Source organism: Pundamilia nyererei, unplaced genomic scaffold (genome assembly GCF_000239375.1).
Source record: "Pundamilia nyererei isolate P.nyererei 1_Seehausen unplaced genomic scaffold, PunNye1.0 scaffold00090, whole genome shotgun sequence".
NCBI lineage: Eukaryota > Metazoa > Chordata > Actinopteri > Cichliformes > Cichlidae > Pundamilia > Pundamilia nyererei.
In genome coordinates, this window is record NW_005187491.1 from 2,329,747 (window position 1) to 2,348,748 (window position 19,002).

General features: G+C 37.7%; 1 protein-coding gene across 1 annotated transcript in view; it reads left to right on the top strand.

Annotated features, from left to right (window-relative positions):
• Positions 1-738: 738 nt before the first annotated feature.
• The window catches only part of dgkb (diacylglycerol kinase, beta), a 72,965-nt gene continuing 54,701 nt past the window's right edge, over positions 739-19,002 (top strand). The window contains exons 1-6 of the mRNA XM_013912429.1: positions 739-1,040; positions 3,436-3,575; positions 12,063-12,139; positions 12,535-12,555; positions 13,052-13,199; positions 17,606-17,743. Of these exons, the coding sequence (XP_013767883.1) occupies positions 3,506-3,575; positions 12,063-12,139; positions 12,535-12,555; positions 13,052-13,199; positions 17,606-17,743 (454 nt within the window). The 5' untranslated portion in view covers positions 739-1,040; positions 3,436-3,505. The remainder of the gene's footprint in view (positions 1,041-3,435; positions 3,576-12,062; positions 12,140-12,534; positions 12,556-13,051; positions 13,200-17,605; positions 17,744-19,002) is intronic.

A 19,002-nucleotide genomic window follows, 5' to 3' on the forward strand; every position in this document is an offset into this window, starting at 1 on the left:
GGATTTATAACCACCAGTGTTAGGTCCATATATTTATAGATCAGCTACATTTAACAAGCTATTCTAAAAATCACAAATATTCTCATTATTGACTATACTCTTTTGATGGGTACTGAAAACGAGCTTTCATATCTGTTTGATGTTATGTTTGTGTGTCCTCTGTGCAAAAATGGGAGAAGAGAATGGAAAAAAATTGCTCACAAAAAGCGTGCCCTCCTCCTCCACCACCTCCTCCACCTCCTGTGCATCATCTCTGTCATTTTCTATTTCCACTCTATTTGTCACCCTTTCTCGTCTTTCATTCTCAACTTGTGCTTCACCCTTCACCCTCTCTCACATCTCTGTCTTCATCTTTCTAGTTTTCCCACCTTTTTTCAGCCCTCTGAAGAGAACATCCTACAGGTTGCTGCACTTACTGCCTGCCGTTTGGAATGCTAATGTGGTCGGCTGATGTGTGACACAGTGACCAGAGTGAAGATAGCTTGAAAGGAGGAGAGAATTGGGGAGTAGTAGGGAGGGAAATGAGAAAGCCAGAGTGAAAGCGAGAGAGCATAGGACCTCCGGGTTTTCAGGGGAGGGAGGGGAAGGTGAATAACAGAGCAGTAGAGGGGAGGGATGGAGGGATGTGACGTGAGCGAGCGGGAGTATGGAAACTGATCATTGCAGGCAGAGCAGCGCTGGATGATTTTACTCTCCCTCATCCTCTCTCTCTCGCTCTCTCTCTCACCACCCCACATCCCCTGTGATGCTGCTCTGACCAGACTCTGCCTCAGAGAAAAACAAACACTAACCCATCCACATACTCATACACTGACAGGAAGCAGAGAGGGCTGCTGCTGCTCCTTCCTTCCTCTTTTTCTTACACAGATACACACTCTTCCACTCCATCTAATTGCACAACACCCACCTTGCCTTGCAGCTAAGAGAAGATCAAGAGGAGGGCACGGCAGGAATGTGAGTGAGGAGCTGCATCTGAAAACGCCTGCCCAAAAGGACTCCTCCCTCATCTGTCTTGGTGATTAACTCCAGATCTGCAGCAGGTGAGCGAGGCATGTTGAATTCTCATCTGATTCCCTGTGTTGCATGTCGCAGTGGCCACTACCTACTGATTCTATGTGTCAAAGCATTAGTGGTGTCTGAGCTAAGATCTTCTCCAAGTGGTGTGTAACACATGGTTCTACATGTTATCTCCTCACTGCACTACTAACGGATAATGAAGCTTATCTGATAACATTTGCAGAGCTGGGTTTTGTTCAGAGGATGCCAGCTGAGTGTTTTTGTGGGGATGCACTGCAGTCAGGCAACGCCGAAAAGGAGGATGATTACAGTGCAGTGCGAAGCAGGAACGTACTGCACACACCAGTACTATATTTGAGATTGTATCTCTGTGCTGGAATTAGACTCAGTGGAGATCTGATATAAACAACAAGATTTCCCATCAGCTCCTTTTCTTTTTTTTGCTGCCTGTGCAAAACATTAAGAAAGACAGTGCAGAGCATTTCTAGTTTAAGCTCCAGAGGCAGATCAAAGTTTATGTGAGGGAGGCTGATTCCCACGCACGCAGTGTGTTAAGGCAGCAGCACCGGTGGCTTCATATTGTGTTGCTTTATCTTGGCTATATAGTGCATATAATAATAAAGACACTCAATTAAGTATATAGGCTTGATTTAGCCTATCACCTCTTCAGAGTAACTGTGGCACAAGCTTTCTGAACATTCATTCACACACACACACACACACACACACACACACACACACACACACACACACACACACACACACACACACACACACACGATCTTAGATATGATTTCAAACTAAAGTACACAAATTCATACCTCATACCAAGCACATTATTGTATATTAAATATACACAAGCGTACAAACACACACACACAGTTATTCTCCACATGAATGAACACTTGTTGATCCAGATTTTCAGTTCCCAGTTATTGGGTCAAATGCTTCACAGGCAATGTGAAACACACGCGCACATACACACACCCACACAGATGCCTGAGTGACACCTACAGAAACATCCAACTGCATCCACATTCGTTCCACAAAAATAAAAGGGAAAGCAAGGTCATGTGGATCTGAACAGCAGAGCTGTGATGTTGGCTGAATTGGTACTACTTCAGAGATGTGTTTGCATTGCGTGGCAATTCAGTATTTGCTTTAATTAAAGGGCAAAAATCAGCGAGGCATGTTATCCATTCTCTGATACGATATCTAATCCTTAATACTCTCCTGTCAAACCTGAAATTAATGTTTGCACACCTTTGTTTTACATGTGATTGATGTTCTGTGTTTTGCCTTTGCTAAGTGGAGCACAATGCTTTACATCAGCCACAGAGTCTGACACGTTTTGTTTGACATCATGCTTTATAAGCTGTTATAATGCAGACAAAAGTACTGGTGAAGCACAAACATTGACGCCACTTAATTTACCTCCAGTGAAACCCTGGATGTTGGACTCTGCTCAAAAATGGAAGTACCTGCCTACAAAAACCCATTTAGCCTGAACTTGATCACGTTGTCTTCATAGCAACCGCTCAGGATGATGTTTTGAAGCAGCACCAAGGCGGATCTCTAATCTTTTAATGTCCAAATTAGGATTTTTTTTTTTACATACAAGGATCCCTCCACTTGTTGCAGACATTTCGTGATGTAACCATTTAAGCAAAACAGATGAGCTGACTTTAGATTCAGGGCTTATTTTCTTTCCTGCAGCGCTGCACATACATCACACCCATGGTCGAATTATGTATTTTTATAACTGGCTTTATTTTTTGTAATCTCTTTATTGAAATGCATATTCCAAGTACAAGGACCAAAACCACCAAAGCAACGATAGGCAGGAATATACTGCAATATTTGAGTTGTGACATTATGTATAACACAAATATTACACTTCCTGGGTTGTTAGTTTTTAATTTTCATAAATTGAATTGTGAATACATGGGACTAGATATCACTTGTTTGTTTTTTAGTGTTGGGACTTGTTTCTATGTATAAAAAGATCAAATTTTTTAATGATAGTGTATTTTGTACCAACATGTCTTAAACTTTAAATTATTCATCCTGCTCTGGCTAACAAACACGAATCTCAATGCTTGAAACACCAAGATCTAGCAGAGGAAGAGGGACATTTTAGTTGAGATGGCAGCTGCAGAAGGAGGAACAGGCAGGAAGAAAAAATGTGCTCTGATTATCAGAGGAAAAATAATGTATCTATTTCTTTATTGCTTTAAAATGTGCCAGCAAATGTTTGCTTTCTCCAGCTAATTAGAGAATATATGTAATCCTGTTGTGTCTTATTCAGCAACAAAGCTGTTGCGTCTTACCAGCTTTGCTTTTTGTACTGACATTATGTAAAGAAAAGATGTCTGTGGGGGTGAATTGGGCTGATTTTGATGTCTTGTTGTGTTCCAGTGTGAGACTCCCTGCTGTGTGTTGCTGCACGGGGAATGCACGGTGGATATAGAGACGTGGCCTGAACACAATGAGCAGCCAGGACAAATGGGTCACACTGACCCCAGCTGAATTCGCCTTGCTACAGGAATACACTCAGTGTGAGTAGAGGAGGTACTCTCAGTTTGCATCTGACTGTGTTAAGGAAACTGTGCTTTTTCTTCAGGGACAATAAGAGGTGACATTACACAGTCTGGTTGATATCTGTGTCCTTAAACTGCAGCCTAAAATGTATATTGTATACAAAAGTTGGACTTGCAACTGGCGTCTTCTAGTCTTACTGACCATTCAAAGTACTTTCACAGCGCAAACCACTTTATGTGCCTTACATAAGTGTCCAATTTAGAGTCACCAATCAATCTAACATGCATGTATTTAGAATACCAGGAACAGGGAGAAGTCAAAACTGCACACAGGATTGACCACAGCACAGGAATACAGCTTCAAGGTCTGAAAAGACAAACCAGTGCCTTAAACCTGGAATCTTTCTAATGGCCAGCAGGAAGATGACTCCCCTAGTTCCAAAAAAGAAGCTTGGTCATATGGAAGTCTATAGGACAATGACTGTTTGTCATCCTCGATGCCTCAGTAATTCTGAGCTCAGTCATTAGTTGCATGTGTTAATAAATACAACATGAATTTTGTAAATCCCAGTTAGAGCCAAAAAGGAAGAAAAACATGCAGAGCCCCTCTGTTTGTCAGTCAGATCAACGTTTTACTCATCACATCCAATTTCAACAGCAAAAATGCTCAGCCTTAATGTGTAACGACATGACAGTCTATGACCAGACTTCAGAACCATGGTAACCTCAGAAAATTGGCTTAGATTCTTCTGAAAAGATGAATTTTGTTTCATTAATTTTTTTCTTTTCATAATCACAGTCAGGTAGCTTGAGAGTCAATTATTACAAAGTATTTGTGATGATTTAACCTAACAGTAGGAGACTGGAACTTCAGTCTCTTGATCAAATGTTGGTAACTTGATATCTACTGTGTACTTTTTCCATGTTTTGTAGTAGAAATACACCAATATGCTTTCTTGGGAATGCTTAAAGCCAGATTCATTGTCTGGTTTGTGTCTGGTTTATTTAGTTCTTTGTCTAACCAGAGAGGGTTATGAGAATTAAACTAAGGGATAGGCAAAGGAGATGGACTTATGTGCAGTCTCACAAACACCGTGTCACCAAACAGTCATTATTATTCCCTCTCACCTTTTCTTCTGTTTTTCTTTAGCAAGCAGATTTGTTTACATCATACTACTCCTTATTATTTTTTTGTCCTGAAAGTATAAAGTTTTGTCTACATTCTGAGTGCAGGATTTAAGGTGAAAATCTATTTGGTGACATCTTAATAAACTGTAGATCACCTACAGGTTTAAGTTATATACACAGATCCATCTTTTAAACTAGTTTGTGTAAACTGTGTTTTCAGCCTACATTCGGACAGAAGTTAAATCAACAAGTTTCTTGATGTTCTGATCCAAACGATAAATAGTTGAAATGTTGAAGTCATGCACGGTGACTCCTCTGTGTGATACCGAGATCTACAGTTGCCATTAAAACACTTCTCTGTTCAGGTCAGCATGAAACATGCTTCTCTGTAGATACGTCATGTATAATCAGAGGAGGATAGGAATATGAAAATGTTTCATTGTTTTGATTGAAGCTTAATGCTGACCTTGGTCTTTGAGCAGATGAGTGAAAACATTTATTGTGAAGAAGCAGAAAACTGCAATTGACTTTTCATCAGCAGATTTTTTTTAAATAAAAGAGATACTTGGGATTAGATAACTGAGCCGGTAAGTATACACGGACATTTCCTGTAATTTCTCATCCCAGCATTCTGGAGAATATTGTTCTCTTACTGGGATCTATACAATAAGACTGGGCCTCATTCTGCACTTTATGCTTAGAAATGTTTTTCCTTACAGACAAAATGGATATGCATGCAAAATTACAGTTTCATGAAATGCATGCACCTCCCAGTTTTGTTTTTACCACCATGTTTGTCTTAGTGAACCAGAATCGTTTTAAATTGAAAAGCCTGCACTCTATATTTGGAATCAGCATGCTGTTACTGCCACATTTCGTTTACCTCAGGGTGTATCATGGGGAGAGCACTGAAACTGAGAAAAGCCCGATCACTCACTAGGCCAGTTTTAGTTATGGACAGAGTTGAGCTAATCCCACCCAAACCATCTTCCTGCACAGCCAATTGAAAAAAAGCACAGAAAACACTTCTGATTGGAAAGACAGATTACAGCCCACCTCCAAAGTCTCCTATTGCACAGCCTTTAAATGCAATCAGTTAACACACAGAGGTGCTCTTCTCCCTTAGTTAACCCACGCACTTTAACATAAGGGTAGATCATCACATCATGTTTTTTTTTCCTGCAGTTTGGAAAATGAGTATTTTGCTTCTGCTAAGTCCATAGGAGACTTTTCCATTAGTGCTTCTTTTCTCACAGGCTGCATGGCACTGAGACAGAGCCTACGACTGTGTGACTGCATTTACTTTTCCAGTAGATGTGTATTGCACATTTTATTCTTTTTATAAAAGGATATTTTTACTTGTGTACTACCCTGGCAGTGAATGAGCATCATAACAACAAGAAAATAAAAAAAATAAATAAAACAATCCTGAGAGAGGAGAACCCACCAATTGAACAAGGACTCAAATCAGCATCTACAGATTACATGTCAGCTGTTATAACATCGGGTCTTTGTGTTGCCCTCCTATTATTTATGACATGGCAGGCTGGAATTGAAAGCAAAGCTTAGTCTGCAATAACTAAGGCAATGAATGTTTTGTTCCCTGAGTGGTTGAGGCCTATAAAGATTTAAAAAAAAAAAAAAAGAGAAGGAAACCTGTTCTTGAGGAATATCACTTTTGTTGTTTAGAAATAAGGTTCTAATAATAATTTACTCTACGTGCCTTTCATATTCAAGTAAATGTGTTTTGTAACGAATTTAAGTCACTCTTAGTTAGGTTCTAATTGGCAACAGGTCGACATAGTTTTCCTTATATAAAAAAGACGAGAATTTAACCTCTGCAACAACAAAAAAATGGCTATCCTGTTTGCTAACAGGCTGAAACATTAAAGCTGTTAGGATAAACATATCCTAGACTGATCCCTCCACAAAAAAGGAAATAGATGACGTATTCTGCTCGAACGCTCTGCTACAAAAGCAAAACAAATATGTTTAAGTATCTCCTCATTAACTCGTGTCACTGCTTTGTTTATTTAATTTTCTCCAATTCACACGTGAGTTTTGAGTTGAGGCAAGTTTTCACTTCGTCACTGGAAGTTCTTGGAAAGCTGGCAGGATTTCAGCATCATGCCTTCCGTAATCCTCCTCATAAATGGAAGCAAAACCCAGACGTTCCCGTGCACTACGCACAAACACATATTCTCTCCAGTAGCATCAAACCACCACGGTAACAACAACAGTGTGTCTGTTAATGTAAACTGCAGTGCAGTTAGAGTCGCTGTGGTTAACATCAGTTGTTCTAATTATATAATCTTGACGTTGTAATTGCCTGCTCTAACTTGTCTTGCTGATGTAGAAAACTGAAGCTGCTGAAGCGTTTAATCTTTGTGGCGAGCTATGATTGATTCATTTGCAGCCCAACAGTTGGCTTCCCTGCTCACCAGGCTGCGCTCTGGATTCCTGGAGTTTATGTTACACTCCAACATGTTGACACATTTCATCATTTGAAATGGTACCAGGAATGGAAAATATGATGATACCTGGCATGCTGCAGGACGCCGTGCACCACCCACGCATAGTTTTGGACAGACGCTGGAGATACGAACACCAGTCACAGTAAATCGTTTAAAGTGAGACAAATTATGGAACTAGCTGTGGAGAAGAATAGTTGTTACGTATTCAGTGTTTCTACAACCTAAGTGGTGTTTTTGTAGTGTCCTTGTGTAACGTCACAGTAGATGTTTCATATGTCAGTTATTTTCAGTCCCAAACAAGACATGTTTTAGTCATTTGAAACAATTTTTTATTTCATTTGCTCTTAGTTTGAATCTTAATAATTAATGCTTTCCATCTCTTGAGCTCTTGTACCAGCTTCTCACTTGGTGTAAAACAACATTGTTCTCTATTCTGTGAAACGCTCCTCTTCTTTTTGGCACAGTGCATTATGGTGGGGTTTTTATGTGTTTTGCAAATATTTTGGGTTTGAATCATTCAAAATAGAAGAAAGGGGAGAAGGGAAGAAGTATAATTAAAAAAAGACATAGTGGTCATAATGGGCAATTATCTGCACATGTGTGGAGGCACATGCACGTGGATGTGTGTGTGTGTGTGTGTGTGGAAGACAATTTCTGGATAATTATGTTTCAATGAGCTTGGGGCAATTCTTTGTGCCCTCTGCAGCTACAGGTTATTAAAATATCCCTTTATCTGAGCTATAACAATGGACATCCCATCCCCTCGCCTTCCTTTTTAATCTCTACTTTTATCTCCCTTGTACTGCATCTCACCCTTCATTCTCATTAAAGTGAGGAGTTCACACTTTCATAACGATTTAATGGCCGTGTGCTGAGGCAGGCACCTAAAATCTGGCTCACAACAATTAAGAGCTTCTATCCATATAATAGATTTACTAATGCAAGTTATGCGGCAGTGAGCTGTTTAACAGAAGGGCAATTATTTACCAAAGAAGGTAAAAAAAAAATCCTCAGAGTGTTTATGAGCCTCAAAAACATTACATTTCTGTTCTGTTGTTCCTCATTATTGTGTGGCACAGAATGGTTAAATCATTATCCTGATAGAGAAAACACACTGTAATTCAGCTGTGCCTGCTGAATGTAACAGGCAGTGGATACATAATCACTCTGCTCGGTAATGGTTTTGCGTAGTTGGTGTGCTCATAAAGATGGTCAATAATGATGACACACAGTCAGTTCAGTGTGGGTTGTTTATTTCTAGTCTGTATTGGTAAAATGCGTCCTGAGAAAATCAAAGATCCAAAGCTATTAGTGCAGGAGGTGACAAATTGCTGTCGAGAGGGGAAGAGAGCTCAAATGCAAATGCAAATAAAGACAGAATACCTGCTATTATTAGCAATAACACATAGATTTTTGGACATGTCTTTTCTTCAGAATCTGCAGTGTGGTAAATAAGGTCCAAGCTCTTGTACAGTAACTGGTGGCTCTACAGCAAACTACATCTATTTAAGGTCTGATTCTCTGAAATACGTTTTTTTTTCTATCAAATTCTTTTTATACAGGTTTATTCTTATTTGCTTTATTTCCCTTCCTTAACTGCAAGGCTAACCTCTCAACAGATCAGATGATTATAAATCTGGGGCATGCTGTTCGGTTTCATAAACAGCAGCATAACCTCAGCTTCCCGGGCTGCTGGATTTACCTCATAGCAGGTTGGGATTTTAGTTCTAGAAACATTTATTCAGCTCAAACACACAAGCAGACAAACATATGTTCACTGGACACTTCAGTTATGCCCTGTTGGAACTGGATTGGAGCCCATTTTACCTTGAGAACTGTTCTAATTATTCATGGTACAGATTCAACAAGGTGCTGGAAACATTCCTCAGACATTGGTGCATATCGGCATGATAACACCACACTATTGCTGCAAATCCTTGATGTAAATCTCCTGTTTCAGCACACCCTGAGCTGCTCTAGTAGATTAAGATCTACTGACAATGTAGTGAACTCACCGTCAGGTTCCAGAAACCAGATTTTCACTTTGCAACATACAAATGGTCAGCGCCAATACTCAGGTGGCCTGTGGTGTTAGTTGATGCTCCACTAGTACTAAGGGGCACAACGTGTTTTTACATTATTATTACACAACCACATTATTACATCACTACCACCAGTAACCACTGGTACCATTCATGCTGTCTTATTGTTTGCACCCAATTGTAACCCTACCATTCCAGTGCTGCAACAGAAATCAAGACAAAAAGTGAATTATGTGAATTATAACCGCAGCTTCATGTTTTTAAGCTAACAGAAGTGGCACTCAGTGTGGTCCTCTGCTGCTGTGACCTGCTTCAGTTTTTTGATATGTTGTGCATCTAGAGATGGTCTTCTGCATTCCTTGGTTGTAACAAGTGGTTTTTTGAGTAAGGATTGCCTTGCTATAAAGCTCGAAGCATGTCTGCTGATTCTCCTCTGACTTCTGACATCAACAAAGCATTTTTGCACAAAGGGCTGCTATTTACTGGATAATTTCTTCTTTTTGGGCTCTTTATTGTAAACCGTAGGGATGGTTGTGTTGAAAACTCCCAGCAGATCAGCAGTTTCTAAAACACTCAGATCCACCACCTGATGCCAACAATCATGCTGTGCACAAAGTCCCTTAAATCATCTCTAGTCACCATTCTGATACTCAGTTTGAATTTCAGTAGGCCATCTTGACCAATGGCCAGTGCATATTTATCTGTTGGTGACGATGAAAAATAGTAATTAAACAGTAATTACTTATCAACATAAAAAATATCCCTCACAGGCCTTTTTCATTTGTATAAAGAGAGCAGAAAGATACCATACGTGAAGCACAAACTTAAACAAGCTTCTTAATGTAATTTGTAATGTGCACACACCAACTTGTGCTTAGAGAGAAATGTGAGAAAATTAACTTCACTAACATTAGAACCTGGTATCTGTGGTGCAGCAAATTGATTCAGCAGTAGGGCTCATAAACTCTCTGTAGCATGCAGTAATTATCACAGCAAATCTCTGCCTGATGAAGTTATTTTTGTCCAGTGCTGAGTGCTTAAACAGAGAGTGAAAATAATGAGCCACTGTGGTGATTTCAGTCTGTTTTTTAGTCACAGCAGTCTTTGGCATTTTGTCTCTTTCAGGGAAATGACAATAGTTATATCATTTTTGTGTGGTTCAATTCAGATTTTTAACTTTACATAATGTTTACATTTAATATTTACCCATATCGAGTTATATTATCATGTAATGTATGCTACACGCGACTGTGACCACAGTTAAAGTGGGCACACCTTCAGCTGTGTGTGTACGACTGCTTTTAGAGAGATAACTAGAGCAGATATACTGTATTCATATTCACATTTACTACATTCACCCACCTTGTCCCCCAACTGCCTATGCTGAGTCTGACTGTCACACATTAGTCTGCACTGGATGTAACAATACCTGCATGCAGTAGCAGTGGCACATCTGTCACAGAAATGCTGCAGGTTGAATTGGTAGTGGAATTAAAATTATCCAGCAGAAAAAGAGCAGCAGAAGGATGAAATCACAGCTGCAGCTGAGGTCCGAGCAACAACCACACCGAGGCACCGCCTCAATCATCAATGCTAGACAAACATCTGCATCTCAGCCAGTGGGTGTATAGAGATTGGTTATTAATAAGTAATGAGCAGTAAATATTTGCTTAGTTTTCCCTTAACTTGAAAGATACAGTAATTTGGCTATACAAATACACCAGCTGTTCATATGGACTAGAAGGAATACAAAGGTTTTGGTATATTTAAATCCTGTACACTCTACCTCTAACAATAAAATTAGATCATACTGTATATAAAATATTCACACTTGTAGTTTTCTAGCTGTTAATTTGCTACAACTATAAACTGAGTGTTCAGGATTTATTTTTCCATGTCACGACAAAATATAGCGCTTAGATCATAAATGAGAAGTATTTTTTAAAAATGCTAAAGATGTATCTACCAAAAATAAAAAATGAAAATTATTCAGGGCTATTTATTCTTCTGTCTGCCTTAGAAGTAGTACCTTATACAAGTTAAGTGTATTATGTTTGTGTATTATTTTATTTCAAGTGAATACTTTTTCCCAGAACTTGTAATTTACCACATTTTTTACATCTTAGGGGAATTAACCTGATACATTTTCCTTTATCTAAGTACTAATTCACTTTGCAAGCAGCCTGCATATTTCATTAATGGTCCATCTCTTCCCTGCTGAAAATAGTTATTTGGTATTGTATTTGTTTTAGTATGTTATTGTGACCTTTACATGTGTTCACAATTCTGTTTTATCTAGTTGTTATCCCCGGTTGGTGTTTTCAACTCCTGCCCTGTATTTGAACTTGAGGTACTTTTACAAATGTCTGCCATGCCTGTTTACGTGTCCTGTTAAAGGCCATGGCTGGTTTGTAGTTGTACTAAATGTGGATGATATATTTAATGAAGCCCTGAATAATGGTTAATATAAAAAATGATCTAAAAGATATTAAGTCAGGTTTCATTCATGGTCTGACCTTTACAGTTGGTAGAGCAGAATACATCTTCACAGGTCTGACTCACATATGGAGGTGTGTCTCCCTGTAGGCATCAAAATGCTGCATCCAAGTTAAATCAGCAATACTGAGTGCATGACGTGCATGCCTCTATAGCACTTACAGGTGCATCCACACCTGCATGGGTACAGAAAAAAATGACACCTACTGCAGATAGGGTAACTCCATGAACCCACATTTGTTTTTATAAATTAAAAACCAGAAAATGCAAAGTACTTTGAACTATATAATATAACTGAATTATGTAGATATCAATCATATATAAAACATAACACAAATAAAGCATGTCTGAATGTTTTCTCATAGACTCAACCAAGAAGCTGAAGGATGTGCTGCAGGAGTTCCATGGAGATGGTGTGTTGGCTAAATACAATCCAGAAGAGGTATGTTCAGTTTATACTGGATTATATAACACATAGTTTATAGTCTATTGACTCAGGAAATGCCAACAGCAAGCATATATCACACTTCAGCATTTCTTTCCGAAAACATGAGTAAGTGATTTAGAGAGATTTTAAACATGCATACATTTTAAAGATAAAACAATAATCAAGAACGCAACTAAAAAAAAAAAAAAAATACTCAACTACTAATTGCTGCATCATAACAGTTCACAAATCTCTAATTCAATAACAGATAATCACAACTACATAACTGCATTTTCAAAATGTGTGTAAATATGTGATGTGCTTATTTTGTGCATTTTAAATGACATAACCATGTGATACTTCCATGAATATGTCGCGATTCTTTCTTTCTTCAATGCTGCGGAGTGTAGAAGCAGGAAATTCTCAGCCAGGTATCTGCTGTCTCTTCCTCTTGATTTATTTTTCATTTATTGTCTGTGTTTTTCTAGTTTCTCTAATCACTAAATAATTGAACTCTCTTAAGGATTGTAGAAACTTCTAGAGGCAATGCAACCTATTGTAGGAAAATATTAAACCCTTAAAGTGTTTACCACAATCTGGCAATAACCATGTGCGTGAGCAAGATGACATTAAAAAAAATAGGCTCACTGTTGTATCTGTCTGAACACAACTTGCAAATTGATACAGCTAGCAAAACACAACAAAACAAAAACAGTTGTCATCAAAGCTGCATAAAAAGGCATCTGTATGAAGGCCTCACATAGTGCAGTAAATAAAAGAAGCTAAAACCCAAAACAAATCAGACATAGCCAAGTACAAAAATGTGCAACATTTTGCAAAATATTGAAAACATGATACTGAAAATCCTCGACATTTCACTCAAACCTGAATTCAACAACTAGCGCTCTTATTTTTATTTTGTTTTAGGAGATTGACTTCCAGGGCTTTAAGGTCTTTATGCAAACATTCCTGGAGAGTGAACTCCCTGAAGAGTTCTGTCAACACCTTTACATGTCGTTTAGCAACAAAGGACCCAAACCCAGTCCCTCATCTTCTGACAAACCTCGAGTCTCTGGTAAGTGTAGAAAAGAAATTCTTTCCCTAACATGCCCTCAGTTCATAAACACAGCATGTTGGTGTTTTATAGTCAGTGATGTGTATAAGAAAACATCCCCACTTGTGTTGCTAAGGTTCAGCCAATATGTCAGTTATTCTCGTCCTTCACTGCGCTTCTGTTGGGGATTGTTATTGTCATCGTAGAGAATGAATCACTTTACTCTTCCTTTGCTGTGTGAAAAAAAATGGCGCCGTCACTGTTTCTGTTTTGTGCCATTGGACAATTTATTCAATTTAATGCCAAGTCCAGCCCGATGGCACTCAGTGTAAATTGTAGTGTAGAAGCTGCCAATTGACTTGGCAATAGTTTTGTTTGTTTATAGCAATATACTAATGTCTCATTTGTGTGTGGTAATGACTAACTGATATTAAAATAATACTTAACACTTCAGATCAGTCCTCGTTCAGACAGCATCTCCTGCACTGCCACTTGGCTTTGACACCTCCTTGACTGCCTACCAGCTCAGATAATTAATAATAAAGTCTGTCTCGTGTCACTGAGTGCTAAAAAGCAACATGTGTTTTATCTTCAAGTGACCAGGCTCTCTAGCTCTCATTAGATAAGGTTTTTATGAAGTTTCATTGTCCACAGAGGAAGGAGGTTGGGGTGGATGATTTGAATTTTTGAGACAATAAACTCAGAGTAAGTTGGGCAAAACTGTCTTGGTATTGTTTTTATTACACTTCTAATATTGGCGGCCTTTAATAAATCCTCAATAAAAATGTCAAAATACAAAATGTAATCTTAATTTATGGTTTTCATAAACTGAACAATAAACTTGTATAACCATAATGTTCAGTTTATTGTGGTATATTTCTCCAGTGTGATATCATGACACACAAGGTGACTAAGCAGTGAGAACAGTGTGTATGTGAACTAGCTATTGACTATACTGCCAGAGCTTGAGTTGGCTAATCTCCTGGTTCAGCTTTACTTCCTGTATAATGGGTCCAAAAGGAAAACTTAAGCAGATCACTCAAGGTTTAAAAATAAATAAAAGAAAATGAGGGAAAAATATTTTCTCTTCCCATAATAAATAAAAAGGGTGTTTAAACATCTGTTTGTCTGCCTTATAAGAACAAATACATGAAACATATCTAAACTTAATAGCAATGTTAACAACAATATTAATAGTGAACTTTCGTGTGTGTGTGTGTGTGTGTGTGTGTGTGTGTGTGTGTGTGTGTGTGTGTGTGTGTGTGTGAGAATGAGTAGATAAATAAATAAAAATAAATACAATAAAATAGATAAGGCCCAAACCAAGAGATTCAGTTAAAACATAACATTTCTGGTACCAAATATTCTGAATTTTTTTGAATACATTCAACCATTTTTAAGATATAGCTTCTTTTCTTTTTACATGCAGTGAACAAATCTGTCATAAGCACTCTGTTTTTGGAGGATACCTTTTCTGACATAATGCATAGATGGAAAATCATATCTAAAACAGTAGTTGTAAGTGTATATTGTTATTTAAGTGGAGAACTTTTTGGAATAATGGGTTGTCTAACAAAAACATCAGCTTTGTTTCATGAAACAAGACAGCTGCACCATCTGTGTGAAATGTCAGCTTCAGATAAAGTACAACCGGACCACATTCTAAGTGTCCTGACAATAATTACAAAACAAACTCAGAATTGTCATGACTCCCAGCTTTGGGAAAGATAACCTTGTAGTAGAGCTATTCACAAATTTCTGTTAAAACTATGTAAATAATGTGTAGCAAATGTTTGTGTAGGCTTGATTAAATGTAAAATTTTCATAACTAGGTTTCCTCCAAAAACATTGTATTGTTCCTAATTACTGTGAACTTAAATAACAATAACTAAAAATGATGTGTGATGATGTGTGTGGGCTTTAGTTGTTACATTTGATTTGAAGCACAGTTAAAATAATGGAATTGCCTCCCAGATTTAGACATGTTTCTGCCATTGAACCACAGGAAAAAATGAGTTTATTATAGAAAGGTTATATAAAAAAATGTTCTCCAGTTACTAGTCTTATTCTGTGACTGGAAATTGAAAACTTTCCTTGTGGAGATTGAGGAGTACTGGAGTACATTTACAGCAAAACAATGAGGTTTCTATAACTGCCATTCTATAAATTCATTTGTAGCCTTACATAGAGGCATTATTTTTTTCTTGAAAGTAATACTTGGTTAGCTGGTAGTGCATTAGTAAGTAAATTAATAATCATAAAGAGTGAACATAATATCCTAATATAGTTTGAATACACAGCCTGGTAATTGGTTTGATTCAAAGGTTTAAAGAATCTTAACAGGTTACTGTATTTACTCATGTATTAAATGTAAGTTTAACTCAATCAGGACAAAAGCTGTCCACAGAACAAAAAAAACTTAGAAAAATAACAAGAAATATAGTTTACCTAAGGCCATTAACTTAGATTATTCATCTCATGATCTTTTGTACATGCTTCATTTGATCACATTGTTTGCCCCAATTACGAGGCTGTGTGAAACTGGATCAGTGCAGCCTGTGCGAGTGTTTCGATTCGCCCTTATTGATCCAGCATGCTAGCTATAAGCCCTCCCATCACCCTTTGTGTCCATCTAATGACACAGAATGAAGCAAGTGATATGTTTTAAAGAAGAAACTCAGACATTAATGAGAAACCAAACCCAAATTCCTGTTTTCAGGTCCAGTAAATTTAAAGCTTAGTCTTCACAGTTCATTTGGTAGACGGTTGCCCTAATTTGTGTCATTAATAGCGGACCTTTTCTTGCACTTATAAAGGACATATTTTTCTAATGTATCCGTTTTCTCTTAAACAACAGAACTTCTCTATTTATGGTCACTTAAAAAACCCAGTATTCTCTTCAGTTCATTGTGTGTCATGACCTATGACATTTATCCACCCATGGGATGAATGTGAGGTCGTTATGGAATCATTATTGTTAAAGTTACCCAATCTCGCTACTGCTACTGCCGTCTGAGGAATTTTGCTAAGTATTAACTTTTAATGGCACTCATTTGTCATGATTGATTTTCCCTCTCAGTTAGGCCATTGTAACACTATTTAAACCGGTATCAATCAGAAATCAGTCAGTAAATTAAAAATGCAATAGAAAGACCCCTAAAAATTTGTTTTCAAAGTGACATTAAGATTTTGTTATTACTTTAAAGGCCCTTCATGGCCTGGGAGACAGTAGAATTGGAGAGACAGTAGAATTCATGTCTCAGCACAATCTGACATTTTGTCATTTTACTTCTTTAACTATTACATTTAGTTTAGGTTATTAGGTTATTATTTTGTGCTGTTTTGACTTTGCATTTGAGTCTTGCATGTCTTTATTGATGTGAAAATGGTTTCTAAGATTTAATCTTAGTGTTTACATTTTTTAGTTTTTTAATCTTTGATTTGATGTTGTGTGTTTTAATTTTGTAAAGCTGGTTTTTCTACATACTCCTACAGAGTAGGAGTACAGATGTTACTCACTCCTGTAGGCTTTATTTTGAGCTTTAGTTTTCCCATAACAAGAGAAACATTATCTATTTATGTTTTCTGTTTGCTTTCTTTTATTTTATGTGAGCACAGTGAATTGATAATGTAGCTAACACTACTAAGTGTTTGCCTCTGCCCTACCCTCTCTGCTCACACTGCATTTTAACACTGACAAATTTCGAGTAAATCTGTTTTCATTTGCATATTTTTCTCTTTTTGTTGTCACACTGTGGTACAAACACGGAATATTGAATGAAACACAACCCATTAAGACTAATGTAAAACAGCTGCCCCTTTCAAAACATTTATAACCTGCTTCTCTGCACAGCTAAAATCCCAGTGTTACAGCTTAAAAACAACAAGAAACAAACAAACAAAAGACAAACAAACAAAACAGCTGATTGGGTTTTTCTACATGTTGTACTTGACTGTAATGTACGTGTTATGTACTATATTGTGACGTTTACAGCATTTTCACTGAACAGCTTAGTTCTCCAATACTCACAAATGAGAGGCTGTCACAGTGGCATTAACCTTTATGTATATAACCACTATAGTCTCATCTTCAGTGGACCAGCTGACCTTTCAAAGGAGAGTGGGACCTTAAAAGGACAAGAGCTAAAGCAGAGTAAACAGCAGAGTTGCAGCAATGTAGAGCATGAAAATATGTGTCAATTTGTTCATTTTATGCCAAATTATGAGGCTGTAAAGAATAAGTATATTGATTTGGACCATTAAACACAATGTGATAGGGCTGAAGTATTGTCATCCCTAGACACCATACACATGCAGATTGTTCTGACTATATGACTGATATCAGACATCCAAACCCAGTAGCTTATTGGGCTAACATTAGAGGTGGCATAAAGGATGTTTTAACCTTTCATGTGTTGGTCCTGCAGGACTAAAGCTGATCAAAGGCAACTCCACCCCTCTGAAGACCCCTACTCTGCCCAGGCCCCTAGATACAGTGCAGCTTAAGGACATTGTGTGTTACCTCTCCTTGCTAGAGGGTGGGCGTCCTGAGGACAAGCTTGAATGTGAGTATCATCCTATGTCACATGTCTGGGGCCTATGTTAATATGCAGTAAACATCAGCAGTAATGTGCAGATAGTGATTGTACTTCTCCTAACACTATGCAATATGCAAAAAACACTGGGAACCTTGAATATACAAATAAAAAGATAAAATGCAGATGCCAAACAACTGAGGTACCAGTAGGCAGAAGAAATGTCACTGGTTGTTAGAGCTCAGTGGGTGAAAAGCAGTTTTTCAGGCCAAATAAGGTCAAACTGAAGCCCAGTGAAAAAGACAAGAGGGTGAGAGGGAGCAAAGCAGTGACTCCTGGCAAAGCGATATCTCTTTGTCTGTGGATGCATGCTCTAGTGTGTGCTTATTAGCAAAATAATAATAAACCACACATGCCTCATATGTACCAACCTTTCTGTTAAGAAACTGTGACTCTTTGGTCAAAAAAATAACTCATGGTCAAAAAATAACCAGTGTTAAAACACATCTCTGTGAACTGAATGAGATCTAGAAAAAGACTCGTAAAAGTGTGAAGTGGTTCCTTCTGAATGTGCTTTTTAAGTGTGGGGATAACCTTAAAAAGAACCTTCAGTAAAGGTTTGAAAAATGTTGACATTTGTTCTCAAGCTGTTGTGCTCTGAAAAGCTCTCGGTCCTTGACTTGCCTATGGATGTTTAGCTCAGCCAGTTTTTCACATTTTCTTTTTCTGTTTGGGCTTTGATGAAAGATTTGTGGAATCCTTAAATCTAAAAATATGTCAGTGGTAGACTTTTTTTAACGAATACCCAAAGAAGAATTTTTTTTAATGTAATATATTTCCTGTTGCAATAGTAAATGTTCATATAGACTCATTCATGTTTTGGTGAGGATTCAGTGCAGCTTTATTTTTTTTATTTTTTTGTATCCAGTAGGAGTTTGTCTGTATATAGTCCAATTTCTTTTAAACTACTTTGAAGTATAATTTGAGTGATAAAAACTTTGCTTCATGAGGTAGTCAATTGAAATGGTTTTCCAACAAGATCTCAAATTTGGACTCATCAGACCAAAGCACAGATTTCCACTGGTCGAATGTCCATTCCTTGGGTTTCTTGGCCCAAACAAATCTCTTCAGTTTGTTGCTTTTTCTTAGCAGTAGTTTAATAGCAGCTATTTGACAAAAAAGGCCTGATTCATGCAGTCTCCTTTGAACAATTGATGTAGAAACATGCCTGCTACGGGAACTCTGTCTTGCATTTACAATGGCTTGCAAAAGTATTCAGCCCCCTTGAA